Below are 20,315 nucleotides of genomic sequence, written 5' to 3' on the forward strand. Positions count from 1 at the left end.
ATTTCAGTTAGTAAGAGAAAGGGCAAGTGTACTGTGCCACAGATCATTTGGAAATCTATCCGTAGACTCGTCATAGGGGCGTAAACAGGCAGGAGATAGTCAAGAGCAGAATTGCGCTAACAGCGAAGGACCAGTTTACGGTTGTCGGGACCTCGTTTTTTCTCCATCCACCTGAGGTTAAATCCAAAGGTTTGCGCAAAATGGTCCCCGCGTTGTTTTCCACTTTTAATAAGCCGCCCGTCTCACGACCGCTTTAAGATTTTCGTCCCTGGGAATAAATCTGCGTAAATTAATTTTTTCCACTCAGCTGTAGCGTCACGTGGGAGTGTTATCTGACAAACGGTGCCCGTTCTTGCGTATTGGTGGTGTAAACCTAAATGACATCCGTGTTGCCCCTCCTCTTTAAGCTGCAACTGTAAACGCTGACGAGGAGCCAAAACACCAGAAAGCTGCGGGTCCGGCTGACAGCAGAGAGGAAGACGGCGGATCTCCAGAGAGCAGACGAGCACGGACGAGGACCAAGCGCGAGAACAAGAATAAATCACATTCCTTGGACTAAAAGTTAGAACGCTGGACCAGTGATCGTAGGATTTTCCCTCTTGCGTTTGTGAGTAATTACTTAAAAACTAAACAGATTTAGCGGAGCGCACCTTTCCTCCAAGTACTGTTGCGCTATGGAAGCTTTGAGTTTGAAGCCGTTCAGTCCAGTTCATGCTTTCGTCGCGTACGCGCGTGCTTCGTTAGTTCATTGACTAGTCGATGTCACAGTAATCATGGTGGAACCTGTGGGCTTCGTGGACGCGTGGCGAGCTCAGTTCCCCGAGTCCGACCCGCCGTGCATGGAGCTGAGCTCACTGGTGGACATTGAGCAGGAGCTCGACAAATGCAAGACGTCCATCAGGGACTTGGAGAAGGAGGTCAACAAGGAGCGCTTTCGCATGATCTACCTGCAGACCCTGCTCGCAAAAGAGAAGAAGTCTTACGATGGGCAGAGGTGGGGATTTAAAAAGAGCCCCCACGCAGATGACAGAGAGCGGAGGGGCGCGCGCGGAGGAGGCGCGCGCGGAGGACCCGCAGCACGGAGCGCCCGCCAGGACGGGCAGGTACAAGGCGCAGCCCGAGGGAGAGGGCGACGGCGCGGCTCCAGGCCAACGGAAGGGCGGAGGGTCACACGTGCGCCCGGAGGCGGAGGTCTCCGACATCCCAGTGGGCTCGGGCTCGGTGGCGGCGCTTCGGTCCAACTTTGAGCGCATCCGCAGGGCCAACTCTCACACGGCGGGCGACGGCCGGGGTCTGTCGGTGCTGGGCGGCCTGGAGAAGCCCTTCTACGCGAACATGGAGTACCATCAGGAGCGCGGGCTGGTCAGGGTCAACGACCGGGAGGTGTCAGACAGGATCAGCACGCTGGGCTGTCAGGCCATGCAGATGGAGCGCAAGAGGTCCCTGCACTCGCTCCCAGGGAACCTGTCGGCTGCCTCCGGGGACGTCGGCAGGTCGGTCCAGAGAGGGCGGTCCACCGACGGCAGCTGCGGCTACAACGGCGCCTGTGACGACGCCGACGTCGGGCCGCACCTCCCGAAGGACGGCGTGAGCCGGTCCCCGGGGGGGAGGTCCGAGCGGCCGCCGCCGGACTGTCAGCCTTACACCAGCGTGTACGTCGGGGGGATGATGGGTGAGGGGGACACGCGCGTCATCCACGTCGGAGACCACAGCGTGGACGAGGACGCGGCCCTGACTTGGCCCAGACGCTCCTACTCTCCCGGCAGCTTCGACGACGCGGGGGGCGGCTACACGCCGGACTGCAGCTCCAACGAGAACCTGACGTCCAGCGAGGAGGACTTCTCCTCAGGCCCGTCCAGCCAGGTGTCCCCGAGCCCCACCGCCTACCCGATGTACAGGCAGAAGAGCCGCTCCCCCTCCCAGCAGTCCTTCGACAGCGGCAGCCCCCCCACGCCGCTGTCGCTGAAGCGCCTGAAGCAGCACGTGACGCTGTCCGAGGCCTCCGTCGTCGGGGTCCGTAAGGCGGGTCACGCGTGGCCCGGTGACGGGGACTCCACCGCATCCAGCAGGACCTCTCACGACAACAGCGTCCAAGGAGACTCGGGTAGGTCTGCGAGACACACTTTGCAACACAGCTGTTCACGAAGCCTGTCGGTTCAGGGTGAAAAGCGGCAGAGTGATTTAGCGTTGGTGCCAAAGCCACATTAAAATACACCATGAATCACAGCGTGAAACGTGCGGGTTCTCGCTCAGGCTCGCCCGGATCCAGCATCAGTCGGCTGATGTGTAAAATGTCCCCTGCAATCACTTTAATGAGCTCCTCATATTCGTAGCTGATGCACCGAACCCAAGTGATTTAAGTGGTTTCAGAGTCAGGATCGCGATGCATTTTATACCTGACTGCGTTTCTAGCATTTGTGGTTGAGCTGTTATGATTCACACGTCCTGTTAAAGGAAGATAAAAAGTTTAGTGCTGTTAATGAGATGTTTTCACTCTGCGAAAAGTAAAAGTGTCACGCTGGGGTCCACTTTACAGCACACACACACACACACACACACACACGCACACACACGGCTCAGCGGTAACCTGACCCCCCCCCCCCCCCCCCCCCTCCCACTGAGTGCTGCAGCACTTTCACTGAGATGCCCTGACTGAGACAGTGGCCTCCCCTCAGGCTTCCCAGTCGCTCGCTCTGTCAGCACACATCAGCATTGTTGCCCTCAGTCCTGAGTAATTAACCTAAAGGGGTTTGTCTGCCGTGATAAATTTAGGGAGGCTCTTTGTTACGGGAGGCCGTTAGGAAAAAGCCCCTCGAAAACTCCCCCAACCCCGAGGATGGATGGGCTCAAAACGTGTCACATGGCTCCCACTCCGAGCTCCTGCCATCGGTGCTTCCTGTTGTTATGTGTTCGCACAAAAGGAGAATCACTCACTGAGACTATTGACATGTGAACAATAAATCAGTGTGAAGTGGGAGGAGGATAGTGGCCAAACACAGCAGGAGCGGTGGGGGTGAGTTCCTCTGCAGGAACGTTTGTCACAGCGCGTGACACACAAGGACGCGTGCCGTCGCTGGTCGAGGCCCAGAGCGACCCGGACCTCCCGGCGGGTTTTTCGTCTTCCGGCATCAAACCCGCTTTTTTCTGAGCTGCTAACGCGGGTTTTCATTGTCGGATCCGTTCCACTGCACCCTCTCTTCCTGGGAAATGCCCTCATCCTTCAGGGTCCGAGCTAAGCGTTTGTCCAGCTGATTAACAGTGGTCTCACCAGAGGCTGAGCCTTTACAAAGCACCTACAAGTAAAACATCACACAATATATAATACGGAGCTCCACGTTTAATGTGACGTAGACTGTGAGATGTGGTAGAAGGCTCAGGAAAAAGGCTGTTGTCGCACATCCCATAATCTGTGTGCACTCAGTGAAGTTTGAAGCGATCTGCGTCCTGTGTGACACGTCCTGTCTGAACCACGCTGCTGCACAGACCTGCTAGTTTTGGCCGCTGCAGCCGCGGTGCCTCGTGTGGGACCGCGCTTTGTGGATTACCAGATGTCTGGATTTATTTTCTGATGTCGTAACACCCTGACGCTGCACGTTGCTGGATTAGGCCTCGGGCCGGGAGCGGGTTTGAGTCGAGCTTTTTGCAATAAACCGCTCTTTGTTGTGGCTGGTGCCTTTTTAAGGGAGCGGTCGGAACATTTTTTTTATTTGTATTGCTCATAAAGCGCGGCAGCGCTTGCTAGTGTCTATTAAATGGGCCCGTTAAAGCTAACTCCATCTTTGTTCTACGCAGACACCGTGTCACATCCTCCAGTGCCAGTCAGGATTGATGTGTGCAGTGGGTTTATAGCTTTATGTCATGGAGCATGGGAACCTTGCAGCCAACACTGCTGACATTGTCCCTGCTGGTAGCGACGCTGTCCCCGGGTTCATCCCCTCCCTTGGACAGAAATCACAGCGTTTCCATTAGAAACGCACACTGACCGGCCCAAACACACTCGCGCCCCCGCTGCTGCTGCTCCACAGCTGTTTGAAACCGTCACACCTCGCGGGAGTGTGTTTTTATCTATGAATAGAAGAACAAATGGGATCTCCTGGTTTCTGGTTATCTGGGCCAATTGTCAAGTCTGGCTGTGAAACGGAGCTGCCGATGAGCTGTGGGCCCTTAAGGAGGCCAGCTCTCCCATGGCTTCATTTTGCCACAGTTAATTATCATCATGACTTTCTGACATGCCTGCAGCCACAGCTTTCTGTTGTGGCTGGAGGAGAGTCTCATGGTTAATGCATTAACAGCGAGAGGGCACCGAGAAAGAGGTCGTCCAGAAGGGCCATGATAAATCTCCCATTTGTTTAATCATAATCCCTCTGCGAGAGTCGGCAGATTGTCCTTTGGGTCGCGTTCAGCAGGGCCTTCGCCAGTAAACAGCTCTAAATATCTCTGCAGGTGGACGTGTGTGTGTCATGAATAGGACGTGTCCGTCTGAACGGTGATGAGGTCTGTCTGAGTGATTTAGCCGCGGCCCAGAGCGGCGTCCACACGTTAGTTTCAGACTGGTGAATATTTCAGGTCCCTCCAGGAAGCGTCAGACAGACCTGCCATTGCACCTGTGCAGCATCTGAGGTTCGGTGCAGAGGCTCAGGAACCTGCAGGCACGCACGTAGGTACGTGAAGCACCTGTTCCCCCGCGCCGCGCGCTGGGTGCAGTGGTCAGAAGCTGGCGGGCGGCCATCAGCTCCCCAGGCCGGGCATCGGCAGCTGCCCTCACAGCAAACGCATGAAGAGGCTTTTGTTCCTGAATAGCAGGAAAACAAAAGCACCTGTTTTGAGTCTAAGTCCTATCACACCATTAACTCCTGCCTTCGCATAGTAACTTATGCGTAAGCAGATAAACCATAATAGAATTAAAGCGTCTCCGGCATGTTTATGAGCCTGCCCCCCCCCCCCCCTCGGGGGGTGAGTGAGCCTCCCCCGTGCTCGGCCTCAGCCCCCTCCCCTCCCTGCTCCTGCTCAAAGGGCCCAGTGTCTGCTGGCTGGCAGGCCAAGTGTTTATGGAATGTCTCAGCTGCTTGTGGGGGGGGGGGGGCTAATGAAATGTTAAGTGTTGTATGAATTCACTCCTTACAACGGCCTGACCCGTGGAACGTGTATGCGCAGACAAGGACTGAAGCTGAGCTGTGCGTTTGCCCTTCAGTTGGGACGGCGCTGATGATGCCGTGACGGTCGCAGGGTCTGAAGCAAGCGCGGCGATCAGATCATCACAGCTGAGGTCACGTCCAGGTTAACGTTGGCCCCCGCTGCCGTTCACCGAAGCCCCCAGTGCCACCAGTTATTGTGTGCCTCCACCCACTGGATCGGTGGGGCACATCACAGCGGCCGCGCTGCGCTATTTCTACACGCGCTGATTAGTAGGTGTGCTGGGCCGGGCTCAGCAGCTCTGACCCACACTGCTGGTGACTGCCGCTAATTTTAGGCTGCCCTGCAGCAGATCACAGGCGGGCGCTGGTGGGCCGCTTGGCCTTTACTGGAAACCACTGGGGTGTAGAGGGCCTCCCAGATCAGCTGTGGCTTTAACTGGTGACTGAAATAAATAACGCATCAGGTAAATCGTTACCACCTTGATGTAATCTGAACACATTAGTTTATTATTATTATTTATTATATATTTTAGCTATGTTGTTTTTTACTGCTAACAAGCTAGCATGCTACCTGTACTTCCTCCTTTGCTTGGCATGAGGGCAGGAAACCCACAAGGGCCACAGGCTGAGGTCACCGGCGCCCCCCTCCCCCCCCCCCCCCCCCCCCCCCCCCCCCCCTCCTCCTCCTCCTCACACACACTCTGCTGTTTCCCTGGTGACTGTACCGCCTGGAAGAGAATCCATTTGCTGGAGCCATAAAGTGGTGCTTAGCTTTTAACAACATCTCACACTGGCGTTTTCTGATGCTTGTCCTTTCCCAAAAGCTGCGACTGTTTCTCCAGATCCATAAAGCCATTAGAGAGGCGACACGATGCTTGTCCTTCACTGCGCTTTTATTCCCTCTAGGTACGTGATAATGTTAGATTCCACTTCCAGCCCTTTTTTGTGCTGGATCAATCAGCGCGTTCGCCCCGTGATGAGTATTTTGGGAGCCTGCGATCTGGGCCCTGTCGATCAGAATGGATGTGCGCCTCATCGCCTCCTTTTGTCAGCGCGTGCATGCAGATGTTTTTACTCACACTGATCAATAGAAGCTTTGATTTTTGGGAATGGCCGTGTGACCTCTTCCCATCAGTTGGATATAATTTGAATGAGTGATCGCTGCTTCCTTCCCATTCACTCCTCCCCTGAACCACTTTATTCTCGTCAGGGTCGCGGGTTTGCTGGAGTTTAGCACAATGCTCATCAATACGCCACACTTCCCACTGCTAGTTGTTTTTAGAGCAATAGCAAACTCACCCAAAGGGAAGGTTTGCTCGATGCCGTGCCGTTGGCTTAAGGAAATAAGACTCCATGATTATTTGTGTCATCACCAATCTCTGGTGCTGTGCCACTGTCCCCACCTCACATCTGTCGCTCCCTCTCTGTCTGTTTAGCGCGCTTCATCTCTGTGGATTAGGATTAGGATTGGATGTGTCTCTGCTTTGTCATCAGTCGGTCCAACATGATGTACAGCCTCTGTTCTCTGGACACGGCGCTTGTTTATATGCTGCAGGAAGGAAAAGCGTTTCGTGATGACTGATTATTCTCCAGATGTGAAGTGGAGAGCGAGGAACCAAGTCCTTATATATCCTTGACCCTATTTTTAGGCGCTGTGTTCAGGGTAGTAGTGTGGGAAAGCAGAGAAAGCAACTACGCAGTGTTAAAATGTAAATCCGAGAAAAGCCTTTCGTTTAGTTTGATGGTTCGGCCTAATCTGACATCTGTAAACCTGAGGCTCCCAGGAATACAGTCAAGTGAAATTCTTCAAAAATCACACATTTACCGAGTTCACAGTCAGTCTACAGCTAAATCAGCTTCCCACTGATCCACCAGCTCGCCACCACCGCCACAGCTGTTAGGATCAGCAATCTTATGTAATGTCATTAGGATGTATTTATTACAGCTCTATTGCACAGTCAAACCCCAGTAAGCTCAGACAGAGATGACTGATTGTAGAGCTGCCAACGTTAATTTTACTAACTATTAATGTTACTATGATTATGAGCATGTGCAGAATAACACAGAGGGTCCATAGTCAGTCGTTAAGTAGATATGTTGTGTACAGTGTGTGTTAGAAGCTGTTTGTGAAAAGATGACCTTGTCCAGAAAGCCTGTATCCGCTCTAAAGGCGAAATGAATTGCTGAATTTTCCCAACAGACCTCCCCGGACACTTCCTCAGTAGCAGTCCTTGTGATCTGTACAACAACAGCACACTGAGGGGCTATTGTGATGTCCACTTTCTCACACTGCTGCAGTCAAGTGAGATCTGTGTGTTCAAAAGACACGAAAGGCTTTTTTTTTTTTTTTTTTCTTCGTCAGGCTCCTCAGTGCATTCCTGACTTCTCCTTTTTGGTTCTTCTGGTTTGCAGTGTTTTTACAAGCTCTGAGTGTTCCTTTTTTTTTCCTGCACGGAGATAGTTTGTGGCTCGGAGGCTGCTGCCTGAGAGAGGATGTGTTATTCATGTAGCGGTCGGTTAATCTCACCGGAGCACAGAGTGGCCTTTCACACAGACTTCCTCTGCGCTGGAGCTCTTCGCCTGCAGTCGTCTCACAGGTTTATCTTTCTGCCTGTCTGCTGAGCCCACACTGCTTGTTCCAGTCTTTTGTCCGGGTCTCTGTGGATGTCGTCCTGTCACTCTGCCTGTCTGTCTTTCAGTCAGTTCTGTCTTTCTGTTTCAGTCTTTCCCCCGGGTTTCAGGAATCCCCTTCTTCCGGTTTGGAGCGGTCTATTTTTAACAGACCTAAACCTTTCTACACAAGTCCGCTGTTTTTCATAGATCTCTGCTCATTAGATCACGGCGGCCACGCACTTGGACATTGACACTGCTGATAAGTGCTGGTGAGTCAGGGGTGGTTGACAGTAATTACAGGATGCACAGCCTGTTGGTCTTCGCCTTCAGAGCGCCTGAAATCACAGGGATGAAATACAACCTGCACAACGTCTCTCACTGTTCACACATTTGTTGTCATCCTTGTGTGAAACGTGTGGGTTTTATCCTAGAATGAAACCTTTTAAGTCTTTTTAACTTCACCGTTATGAAGCAATTGTCAGGCTTCCCTTTGTTCTGGAAACATGTGTGTCCGTCCTGGCATGAGCGGAACACGTGTGCTGTCCCGGCAGCCTCCGGGCTCATCCTCTGTCCTGGCACCGGCGCCCTGCGGCTGGCCCAGCCCAGTGTTTGCTGGGTTTGTGTAGGACACAGGTTTATGAAGGCTAAGAGGATTTGGGCCCAAAGACAAACGGCAGTAAAAGACTTAGTGTTCATAATAGCTGCTACTGGACACGCAGCTCCTTTTATCAGAACAACAAGTAGTTCTGGATTTTTTTATTTTCAGTGTTGAGAGTAATGAGAGAACGCACTCATCTGAGCCAGTCATGAGCTTGTGAAGCACAGAGTCCTTTGGCATCATAGCAGCTGCTGTGTGTCTGACTGTATATCGACTTGGTTTTAGCCCAAGACTAAAATGCACCTGTTGGTGCGGAGCAGCTCCGTGTTCACCAGAACCTGGGAGCGGCGCTGATAAGAGCGCAAACACTGAGCCGTGACTTTAAAGGTGGGACGTGTTTGACTCAAACACTGAGATAGAATGCGCTCCAATAATGGAGCTGAGAGAAGCGTGATAGTGTTCTGAGTGCATCCGTTGGTCAGCTGGTTATTTATTAACGTCACAAATCATTATTCCCAGAGTGCACGTAACAAACGGGTTTAAAAAAAAAAAAACATGGATCGTTCGACTCCGCGACTTAACGGTTTGATGATGTTGTGCTTTGTGCCTTTTGCTTCTCACAGAGGCTCCCGACACCGAGCCCCCTCTGTCCTATGGCTACGACCCGGAGCAGTCGGAGCAGCAGCAGCGCCTCCACTCCCTCTGCTTCGCTGGGTCTCCTGCCTCCTCCCCGCGCCTCCGCTCCAAGGCCCGGAGCCGCCAGAACCAGCAGGAGTCCACGCTGCCGGTAAAGCTGCCGGGTCCAGTCATTCTGACAGTTTGGCCGTGTCCTGCGCTCACGGCGCCTCCCGGCTCCCCCCTCCTCCACCCGCTCGCTAGTCGACGTAGCTGTGGGAGAGCTGGCCTCATTTTTAAGCAGATCAAACATTAAAGTGTATAAAATCATTCAGGTCAGTGTAGTCTTTTTGGGTCAGGTCATTTTAGTTTTGTAATATTACTACTTTAATTAAATGAAGAAAAGCACCAGCATTTGCCGTGAAGCGCGTATTTCCTGCTGCACAGAGGATGTCGCCTCTTCTTGTTCTTCCCCTTTCTGTGCGTGTTCCATAAACACAAACATACTGGGATCGATTGTCTGTGTTTCCTGCATGGATCTGATGGTAGACGCTCCGCGTGGAGGCAGCTGCTCTTTGGGACAGTCGTCCTGATTGCTGACGCTCATCTGTAGCCTTCATCGGTGCCAGTGAGACGAGACCCCTCGTTTCGCCGGCCGGCTTCAGCGGCCGCGTCGTGGTGGTGTAACTGCGACGTCCGCGGAGCGGAGAAGCAGCCTCAGCTCAGCCCTAAAGCAGCTCCAGCTGAGACGGTCCAACGCCAACAGTAACAAAAAAAAGACCATGGTGGTGCTGGACAGATGTTAGAGACCCCCCCCCCCCCCCCCCCCCCCCCCACGATCCTGGCTGTTCCTTCTCTTTGATGTGCACACTTGCTGATCTCCAGAGCCTGAATCGCGGTCGAGGGTGTGGGCCCCCATCACTGCACAGCCTTTTGATTCAGCGTAGCTAATATAACAGAAGAGCTCCACACAGCTACTCTCAATGCACCAGTGAGCTTCTTATTGATGTGACAGCCAGCCTTAGGATGACCGATGCTTATGTCCAACTCCTGGGATAGAAAACACATTCGTTTTACGCCGGGAGTATTCGGTGCTGGCCCCTTGGAATCTCAGACGCCCGCTGAGTTTAATCAGATCTGGTGTGTAATAGCCCCCAACAGCAACCTCCACCCTGAGGTTTGCATAGATGTGTGTGTGTGCGTTTTAAAATGTAAGCCATTGTTGTTGTTTTTTGCTGAAGCATTTCAGCTGTTTTTCTCCTTTTTGTCAGGTGGAGCTGGATCAGGAGAAGGGGTTGGAGATGAGGAAGTGGGTTCTGTCGGGAATCCTGGCCAGTGAGGAGACCTACCTCAGCCACCTGGAGGCCCTGCTCATAGTACGTGGAGCTTAAGGCACACACGGACCGCTTCCCCAGCTGGTTTGCAATGTTAAGTAGTGACTGAAAGAGAGGACAAATGTTTGTTTTTCTTAATCAATTTCTCCAGCCCATGAAACCTCTGAGAGCTTCAGCCACAACTTCCCAACCGATGCTGAGCACCCAGGAGATCGAGACCATCTTCTTCAAAGTGCCAGAGCTTCACGAGATCCACAAGGACTTCTATGATGCTCTGCTGCCCCGGGTCCAAGACTGGAGCCACCAGCAGTGTGTGGGTGACCTCTTCCAGAAGCTGGTAAAGACCCGACACTTTTCGTGACGAGAACAATGTCTGCATGAAAATTGCAAGTCAAGTGTGTGAACTTCAATCTTACACAAACAAACACAGGTCCTCTGTATGAGACAAACTAGCTTTACTCTGTTTCAGTGATTTCTGGGTATAACGTCATGCTGTAGCATGGTTTCAGAGCTAAAGCTGTGAAAAAATGTTAATCTGCCTTTTAAACTTCATCTGCCAGAAGACTGTGTGAGAGCAGTGGAGTAAAAAGTGTCTGGAAAGCGGATATGAGTGAAATATCGCAATAAAGATTTGTAACCTTTAACTGTGCTATCTGTGTTTATTAACCAGGCACAGTGGTAAGAACAGCAGATAATATGAAGGCATCAAATAGTGCACAGACCCCACATTCATCAAATCACTAAGGTTCAAAAACTAATTATAGCTCTCCCTAAATGTCACGCTCATTAATGATGTTAAAAAGGAGGGGGAGCCAAAGCAAGAAGGTGGGAGTCGACTCAGTGGATCTCAGTGCATGTGAGTAGACTGCCTGGAGTCATGTCCTGGCCAGATAAAAGCCTCACTTCACCACATGACAAGCAGTAAAGGAGAACAAAATGCTGCGTAGGAGGCTGAATAGGAGCCGGCTCAGTGCTGGATGAACATCAGAAACACTTATATAAATATATATGAGAACCAACACCGAGTTTGATGAGTGACTCCTGTTCTGATATGATGCCAGACACTCTAACCCGCTGTACTTGTGCTCCGCAGGCCAGCCAGCTCGGCGTGTACCGGGCCTTTGTGGATAACTATAAGGTTGCCGTGGAGACGGCAGACAAGTGCTGCCAGGCAAACGCTCAGTTCGCAGAGATATCCGAGGTATGCGCTCATGTCACGCGCGGCGACGGGAGGGCGGCCTCTCGCCGCGTGGAGCCTCCTCACAGCTGTGCGGCGCTGAGGTTTGCGCTGGGAGGCAGTAGCTGAGTTAGTGAGCTCTGCTTTTGTTTTTTGTCACCTCTTCCTCTGGCAGAATCTCAAGGGCAAAAGCACAAAGGACTGCAAAGACCAATCGGCGAAGAATTCTCTGGAAAGTGAGTGGTGCCTGGAGCGAGCCTCCACGTCGGTGTGTGCACGCAGTGTTGTGTGTGTGTGTGATGAGCTCTGACCAGGACCGACTCTTCCTCCTCCACAGCTCTTCTCTACAAGCCGGTGGACCGAGTGACGCGCAGCACGCTGGTTCTGCACGTAAGTCACACACGGCTGCACACGTCCGCGCAGCTTCTCGTCTACAAGACAGTTCACGGTGCACCGTCCCTTAGGACCTCCTGAAGCACACGCCCCCCGGCCACCCAGACCACCCCCTTCTGCAGGACGCCCTGCGCATCTCCCAGAACTTCCTGTCCAGCATCAACGAAGAGATCACGCCGCGCAGGCAGTCCATGACGGTCATGAAGGGAGAGGTCAGTGCAGCAGCCTGAGCCCCACGGCACAGTCACATCACTAGTGACTGCCAGTGGGTAAAACCACCTAAAAGTAAAACTCAGATTGAAAGCAGGGGTGAAGTCAAACTAGTTTTCCACTAACATGCTGGAACCAGCAGGTATAATGTTCAGACATGTCTCACTGTAGCTTTTAGGTGCACACATCTTCTGACTAAATCCTGATTCTGCATGAAATAAAGAACAGGGCCTGCTGGTTGGTTAAATACTTGATTATATAGAGTCAAGGTCTTTATTTTGCCCCACACATGACCACATTTCAAGCCCTATGGAATAAGGCCGTATCTCCTCTTCATCACAAGCCTCTAACAATCTGGGCGCAGTGTGTGGAATCTGCTATAAAACCGGAGCGTGACTCAGGTTGCGTCTGACTCATCGCAGTCTGTCTGCCGTGGCCGCGGAGGAAGCGGAACGGAGAGGAAGCCCGCGAGCGCGGCGGGGGAACGCGTCACAAGCCAGGAAAGGCCGCTGATTGCCCCCGTGCTCACTCCCATCCGTCCCTGCCGCAGCGTCGGACCCTGCTTCCCTGAAATGACCCTCGACGCGCCTTATCGCCTCACGGTCGCACCAGCCTTTGTACTGGGTGTGCTCTGACTAGCTTGTACTTCCTGTGCCCCCCCCCCCCCACACACACACACTCACGCTACGCTACGCATCTCAGGACTCTGATTCAGATGACCTGAACGAGAACTTCCTGTTGCTTCTGGGAACTGGCCCCGCCCACCACGCTGGGCCATCGGATCAGAGGAAATCTAAGGAAAACACACTGTTAAACGTTTCTAGGAAGCGTGACGGCCCTCGGTGACAATAGAAGCCCGCGGATCACGATCCGTTTTAAAATATAGATTTGTTATTGTGCGCGAGAGGCCGTCGGCTGACTTTTCATTCATTGTTGATGTTTTGCAGTAGCTGCCTGTAATTATCGCGAGCCCTCAGACCCCAGCGTTTGTTTAGCCTCACCTCCTTCACGTGCCTCATCGCTCAAACGTCTCATTAGAATGCATAAAAAAAGCCAGGGGCGCATTCCTGCGTTGCAGGGGCGTCGGCGCTTTGCACTGCCACTTGTTTTTCCATCGGATTATTGACTATTTGCGGACATGTTTGCGTCGGAGCACAATCGGCGGATGTAACCCTGACACCACTCTGAAACCAGGACAGCGCTGAGCAATTTAGAGCGCATCACCGTGAAACAGAAGCGGTCTGGGAGCGAGACCAGCGCGGGACCGGGCCGGCGGAACTCGGCGCCGCCGCAGAGACCCCCCTGTTATTGTGAGGAGGCGGCGGCGGCGGGTTTGTGGGGGGGGGAGGCCTCGCAGGGGCCGCGTCCGGGCACACGCTGCTGCAGCACGCTGCTGCAGGAAGGGCACCGCCTCCCATCTGATCCTGCACCTGGACTATTAGCTGGTTCATGTCAGTGATGAGTGCCCTTTTCCCGTTGGCAGAACCGTCAGCTGCTGAGAGATCGCTTCATGGTGGAGCTGGTTGAAGGTTCCAGGAAACTCCGTCACGTCTTCCTGTTCACCGACCTGCTGCTCTGCGCCAAGCTGAAGAAACAGGCCGCCGGGTGAGTGCGGAGGCGCGTCCACCTTCAGTTTAGTGAACACGCTTATAATGAAGTGATCCATGACAAACCATTCTGCTGAAAAACAATGTGTTTGAAGACGATGGGACGTGGCGTCTTTTTCTCCGTCTGTGACCTCTAACAGGAAGGGACAACAGTATGACTGTAAGTGGTACATCCCGCTGGCTGACCTCACCTTCCAGACCATCGAGGACTGCGAGTCAACCCCCATTCCTCTCGTGCAGGATGAGGAGATCGACGCCATGAAGATCAGAATCTCCCAAATCAAGAATGACATCCAAAGGGAGAAGGTGAGGACCTCCACTGCTTCAGAAACCCAGACTTCAGGGCAGATGTTCACCTCGTGCTAATTTCTCCAAACCTAACACTTCTCTCTCCCACTAGAGAACCACCAAAGGATCCAAAGTGTTTGAGCGTCTGAGGAAGAAGTTATCGGAGCAGGAGTCCCTGCTGCTCCTCATGTCCCCCAACATGGCGTTCAGAGTGGCCAACAGAAATGGGAAGGTGAGGCTGAACTAGAGCTCAACGGTTGACTGTCTGTTTGAGTGGTGCTGCCCCCTGCTGGTGACAGCTGGCCTCTACACGCGCCTCAGCCTGCATCTCATTCGGCCTTTCAGGGTTACACGTTTCTCATCTCCTCTGACTACGAACGGGCCGAGTGGAGGGACATTATCCGCGAGCAGCAGAAGAAGTGTGAGCATTTGCTTCCAGCCTTTTTCACGTGATTAACGGTCGGCGTTTGGACTTGTATTAATCTTGACTGGTGTTGTGCAGGTTTTAAAAGCTTCTCTTTGACCTCTCTGGAGCTACAGATGCTGACTAACTCATGTGTGAAGCTCCAGACCGTTCACACTATTCCAATGACCATGAATAAAGAAGGTGACCCTTTCAGCATTAGTTCAACTGTGCTCTTTGTTTCGTAATTCATGCCAATCCTGACTCTTTCCTCCACAGAAGATGAGTCTTCCGGTTTATATGGCTTCCTGAATGTCATTGTCCACTCGGCATCTGGGCTAAAACAAAACCTAAGTAAGTGGCTTGATCCCATTTTACGCTTCGAGGGTGCACTTTAAGGGTCAGTTAGGCTTCACCTGCTCCTCCCGGGGCCCTGTCAGCTGGTAGGGCAGCTGCAAGGAAACAAGTAGGATTAGCTAAGACCCTTGTGTACAGTCCAATGTGTCTTATACAGCGGTCTCGTACGCGCGGGTGCCTGATATGGGTCCTGGGTTTGGTTTCATTTTGAGTCCGGTGCTAAACCTACCTGTGCTCCTGTGCTCTAGACCTTTACTGCTCCCTGGAGGTGGATTCTTTTGGCTACTTTGTCAACAAGGCCAAAACGCGCGTGTACAGAGACTCTACGGAGCCGAACTGGAACGAGGTGAGCGTGCAGACGAGGGTGGGGAAATGATCTGACCCACTGAAACTCTCCACACAACGTTCCTCCCAGACGTTCCCTATGGAATTAGAGCCACGGCTGCATTAACCCACCCCTAACGAGACTGTTTCTGTTTCCCTCAAGGAGTTTGAGATTGAACTGGAGGGCTCCCAAACTCTGAGGCTGCTCTGCTATGAGAAGTACTGCAACAAAATCAAGCAGAACAAAGAGGATGGAGAGATCACAGACAAGATCGTGGCCAAGGGTCAGATAAAGGTACGGGCACGCTGGCACGAACCGGACTTAAATATCAAAGCAAATGTTTAGAAATAAAAAAATAATACCAATACAATACAGAAACTAATAATTTATGATAATTAATCTAAATATAAAATTATAACAATCCGTAGATGTGGAGTGAACTTTGTCCCATCATTGATTTCCCAAGCTTCACAGCACTGCTTTGAGCCCAGGAGCTGCTCGGCTGATCCGACCCCATGAGGCCCCTCAGTGTTGAAAACGCAGTGAGCCTCCAGGTCGCTGATGGCTCACTGCTGCTTGACCTTTGCTAGAATGTTGTGACAGTGGACGGATTAGACCTCGGTTTGGTTGGTAGCTGCTGGCGCGGCTCCAGAGCCTTTGATCGGCCAAAGAAGGGATTTCAGCGGTGGACAGGTGGAGCGTTAGAGAGGGAGAAGGAGCATGTGGGTTTGTGTTTCAGGGACTGAAAAGCATTTAAAGCACTTTCTTAACCCTCTGTGTCTGTTTACTTTTGATGTTGGCAGTGAAGTTGTACAGTAGTTGGAGTAAATCTCATGCTGAGTGGATCCCGTCAAATAAAAACAACTTTACTTTTACTTTTTCTATTACATGTTTTATATTTCTGTTTAAATTTGAGAGCCTGAAATCCCCATGAGGTAATTAATAATATGCATATATTCCAAGAAATGTTTTTCATGGTGTAAGAGTGAATATACTGTAAGTTGATATCACAGAGTATAATGTAGTTCTATATTATTTCCAGTATGTGGAAGTCAACATGGAGGTGTTAGTGCTACAGGTCTGATCAGATCCTGCTGCAGCGGCAGGCGTGAGCACGTTGCTGATGGGGGTAGGAGGGGATTCTCAGGAGGTAATCCCTCGAATCCATCTGGGATGTGGAGCAAGGCAGAGGCAAACGTGGCCAGCGGGCTGCGAGGCTTTGTTGCTCCTTTTGAATGGAAGGCTTTGGATTCTAACAATGCCGCGATGCGAAGACAACTCCCAGACTTTAAGTGACGTCTCAGTCGCTCTCCGTGACTGAGCATCGAAAAGCCTCCTCACAGAAAAGGCATTAATGACTCATTGTTCATCGAAGAAGGAGCCTCCGGTTCAGCAAGTAGTGACACAGAGTTGCGTTTAGTCCTTTTGGAGCTCGTGCCTGAAAGCATGAGTGAGAATAATCCTCATGAGGAGGAAAGTGTGGATCAGGCCAGTGTTTGTCTGGAGGAAGAGGGACTCTTGGTTCCAAGGAGAGCTGTCGGCACCGGTGGCCGTCTGTGGGACAGAGTTCGCAGCAGTCTGCTCAGACCAAAGGTAAAGCGGTCTGTGGGCGACTCGCGTTTAGGGACAAATCGTTTGCAGTTGTTCATCCTGTCCCTTTTGAGGTGGTTTTAGGTTTTGTCTTCATCGTTTACATGACTTTCTTCTCTTTCTGGGTTTTCTGCTTTGAAGTATTTGAAGAAGATTGCATTTCACTGAACAGAGCATTATCTGAATGAGATTGGATGTTTTCTTGGGTGAAAGAACATCTGCCCCGTTGATCGGGCCCCGCGTTTGCAGCGGGGAAGCCGTGTGGTCACGTTACCCGTGCCCCATCGCTGTAAACAAAGCTGGCACTTTGGTATTAGTGCCCGAAATAGACCCCCGACATGACGCCATCCTCCTGTACAGACATTAGTCAATTCAGTTAAAGTGCTTAGTGCTTTTCTCTGATGTTCAGAATAAAACCCTTCTTTTTTTCAGCTGGATCCTCAGACGCTGCAAAACAAAGACTGGCAGAGGACAGTCATCGCCATGAATGGGGTAAATATTCCTCAGACGAAAGACAGCACTGCTTTAGAACGGCAAAGAAAGCTCACTAGTTTGACATCTGTAGGTCGAATGAGTCTGATTCTGACTTGTTGCATTGTCGCAACAAATTAAAATAGACTAAAATAGACAGCCGCAACCTGAGTCACTAGTTTATACTAGAACCCCAGTATAAACCCAGGCTAAGGCTGTGTTTACTGGTGACAAACTGAGATAAATGTCCTTATGTTGACTAATAAAATGAAGCACTAGTTGGTTAAAGTCACCTTTTTCTGGGTTTTAGGTGGAAGTGAAGCTGTCGATGAAATTCACCAGCAGAGAGTTCAGTTTGAAGAGGATGCCTTCACGAAAGCAGTCCGGCGTCTTCGGAGTTAAAATCAACATAGTAACAAAGTAGGTCTTTGGTACATGTTGGTGTGTATGTGTGTTATGTCCATGTTCAATATTTAATTGATTCGAGAAGCATGGAAATATTTATTTTGAAGTTAAGTCAGGTTAAAGTGTGTTAAACAAGCACTTCAGTAAAAACTCAACTAACACCATGTCCACATCCTTAACGAGCGTCCGCATCTTTTTAACCTGTGTGCATTAAACCTGCTCTGCTCTGTCTCTGTGGCTCCTCACCAGGCGAGAGCGCTCCAAGATCCCCCTCATTGTGAGGCAGTGCGTGGAGGAGATCGAGCGACGGGGCATGGAGGAGGTGGGGATCTACAGGGTGTCCGGCGTGGCCACCGACATCCAGGCGCTCAAGGCCGCGTTCGACTCCCGTGAGTTTGAAGGGTGAGCACGCAAAGGCGCCGGTCGAACGCCGCAGGTTTCAGCGGTCGCTTCTGCCCCACAGACAACAAGGACGTGTCCGTCGTGATGAGGGAGATGGACGTGAACGCCATAGCTGGAACGCTCAAGCTGTACTTCCGCGAGCTGCCGGAGCCTCTGTTCACGGACGAGTTGTACCCCAACTTTGCTGGAGGCATCGGTCAGTCGCCCGCTCTTTGTCTGTGCTCGCGCTTGTGCTCCTGCTGTGGGCGCAGCTTTAACGCCGCCTCCTCGTCTGCTTCTGCCTCCAGCTCTGTCGGACAGCGTGGCCAAGGAGAGCTGCATGCTCAACCTGCTGCTGTCTCTGCCGGAGCCCAATCTCGTCACCTTCATCTTCGTGCTCGATCATTTAAAAAGGTGAACGCCTTCAGCTTTCATAGATCGTGTGGTTTGAACGTTGTTGACGCTGACCTGAAAACGCCTTTTTCTGACTTTTTTTTTTTTCAGGGTTGCTGAAAACGAGAGCTTCAATAAGATGTCTTTGCACAATCTGGCCACTGTTTTTGGCCCCACTTTGCTGCGTCCGTCTGAAAAGGACAGCAAACTCTCCAGCAGCTCACAGCCAATCTCAATGAACGACAGCTGGTCGCTGGAGGTCATGGCTCAGGTAAAACCCTTTACTGGGAAAGTGTGACGGTGATGCTGGGATTAACAGCGCGGCTCTGATTCCCCTCTCACTGTGTGTCCCTGTAGGTTCAAGTCCTTCTGTACTTCCTTCAGCTGGAGAGCATTCCGACACCCGACAGCAAACGTCAAAGCCTTCTCTTCTCTACTGAAGTATAACGTCAACCCCCCTGTCAGAGCTTAACCAGGTGAATTGTAGGCGTCCAGCTTGCCGCCTGCAGAGGGATCTTAGTGTAGCCATCAGGGGGCGCTGTCAACACAGCTGTCATGGCCAAAGCCTCTTCTGGATGTGGGAAGCGGTGTGCTGTTTACTCACAAGCATCTCTGGACGGCGCATAGAACAATATATCATTCCTTCTTTCGTGTTTAATTTGCTGTTGTATTTTTCCCTGCCACGTTCTGTCACTGTGCACATTCGCTCCATGTTCACAAAGTTGTTGTCGATGGATTGTTTTTGTGAGGATGGATGATGGAGGAGTGAAAACATTTTTGCTTTATGCTTTGTTTTTTTTTTTTTTATGTAAGACTTGTTTTAAAACTTACCTGTGCCAATTTTTCCCTGCTGACGACCAATAGAGCTTTTCGGTTGCCCCTAATGTTTACATGTGTCATTTTGTACAGAATTTCAAAGGTGGAGACTGAAAACTGTACTCAGCACATAGCAACATGCAGGCATGTTGATCCAACCCTTGAAGTGTGTCCTTATTTGGTGGGGCCAGTCTGATGGTGGTGCCCCAGGCAGTCGATTTGTAGATATGAGTGTGCTTCTTTGGGGATGGTACAGAAAAGTGAAGGCAAATCATTCCTGGAAGAGGCAAGGCCGAATTCTTTCATCCGTGGAATGTCCACCTGGCTGTGCAGAATTGTATGTCCACATTTCTTACTGTATGTTTTGTGTCCATATTGTTTTTAGACTCTTATTGGATTTTTTTCCAGGTGGAGTTTATGTATATGTTTTTGCATTCTGCACCCCTTGTGTAGAGCTGTATTCCTCGGTAGGACTCAAGCACACTGCTGTAGTAACGAGAGCACCTAGAGATGAAAAGCCGAATGCTCCGTAGTAAAGCACTTGAAATGATTCACTCATATCCACTTTGCCTGAGTTATTAAGATATAATTCACAGGCTTATCGTCTTCATGCTCGGTTTTACGTTGAAATAAAAGCTATGTGCTTACGTAACTCAAATTAGCACTTGAGGTAGCACAAAGTATACAACCTATAACCATCCGTGCGAATGATTCATGTACATTAGGCAATAACTATTGGTCTTTATATAACAGCCAGTGTCTCATGTATGTATCATTTATGTAAATAAAAAGTTAATAAAATTATATTGTGCATTATTTTTAGTACTGTTTGTATTTTTTGTGCTCTGACCATGTGCCAACACTGTTCTAGCATCTGTTTGACTGTATATACCTTGTCAATCAATCAAGATGTGCTCATTTAAAATAAAACTAAAGAGCTGTAATAATGCAAGAATTGCCCTTTGATCTGAAAATATACAATCGTATCCTCCTGTCCTGTATCCACAATCATCATATCCACATAACCAAATACAGTTTAGATTACAGCTTGGGTGTGAGATACACTATAGGTTTGTATGAGAGACTACTATACACCTGAGAAGGGTAAAGAACTAATCCATACACGTCTGCAGTCATTTGTACAATAGTTACCATTTATGCTGATCTATGATTAATCTCTGTGTGTGCGTGTGAGGTGCTCTAT

The 20,315-nt window shown here is 50.9% G+C and overlaps 1 protein-coding gene across 1 annotated transcript; it reads left to right on the plus strand.

The window, feature by feature from the left end:
• Positions 1-487: 487 nt before the first annotated feature.
• si:dkey-91m11.5 (PH_BCR_vertebrate and RhoGAP_Bcr domain-containing protein) lies at positions 488-19,927 on the plus strand. Its single transcript, XM_029161122.3, is given in 24 exon segments — positions 488-1,061; positions 1,063-2,104; positions 8,970-9,133; positions 10,233-10,337; positions 10,447-10,632; positions 11,389-11,496; positions 11,648-11,708; positions 11,810-11,862; positions 11,937-12,077; positions 13,559-13,680; positions 13,823-13,988; positions 14,083-14,202; positions 14,316-14,391; positions 14,473-14,577; positions 14,653-14,727; positions 14,979-15,076; positions 15,218-15,349; positions 17,078-17,137; positions 17,427-17,536; positions 17,771-17,910; positions 17,985-18,119; positions 18,211-18,316; positions 18,407-18,566; positions 18,653-19,927. Coding segments are annotated over 24 exon segments (3,843 nt in total). The 5' UTR covers positions 488-773; the 3' UTR covers positions 18,743-19,927.
• Positions 19,928-20,315: the final 388 nt, after the last annotated feature.

This window comes from Betta splendens, chromosome 9, assembly GCF_900634795.4.
Source record: "Betta splendens chromosome 9, fBetSpl5.4, whole genome shotgun sequence".
Lineage (NCBI taxonomy): Eukaryota > Metazoa > Chordata > Actinopteri > Anabantiformes > Osphronemidae > Betta > Betta splendens.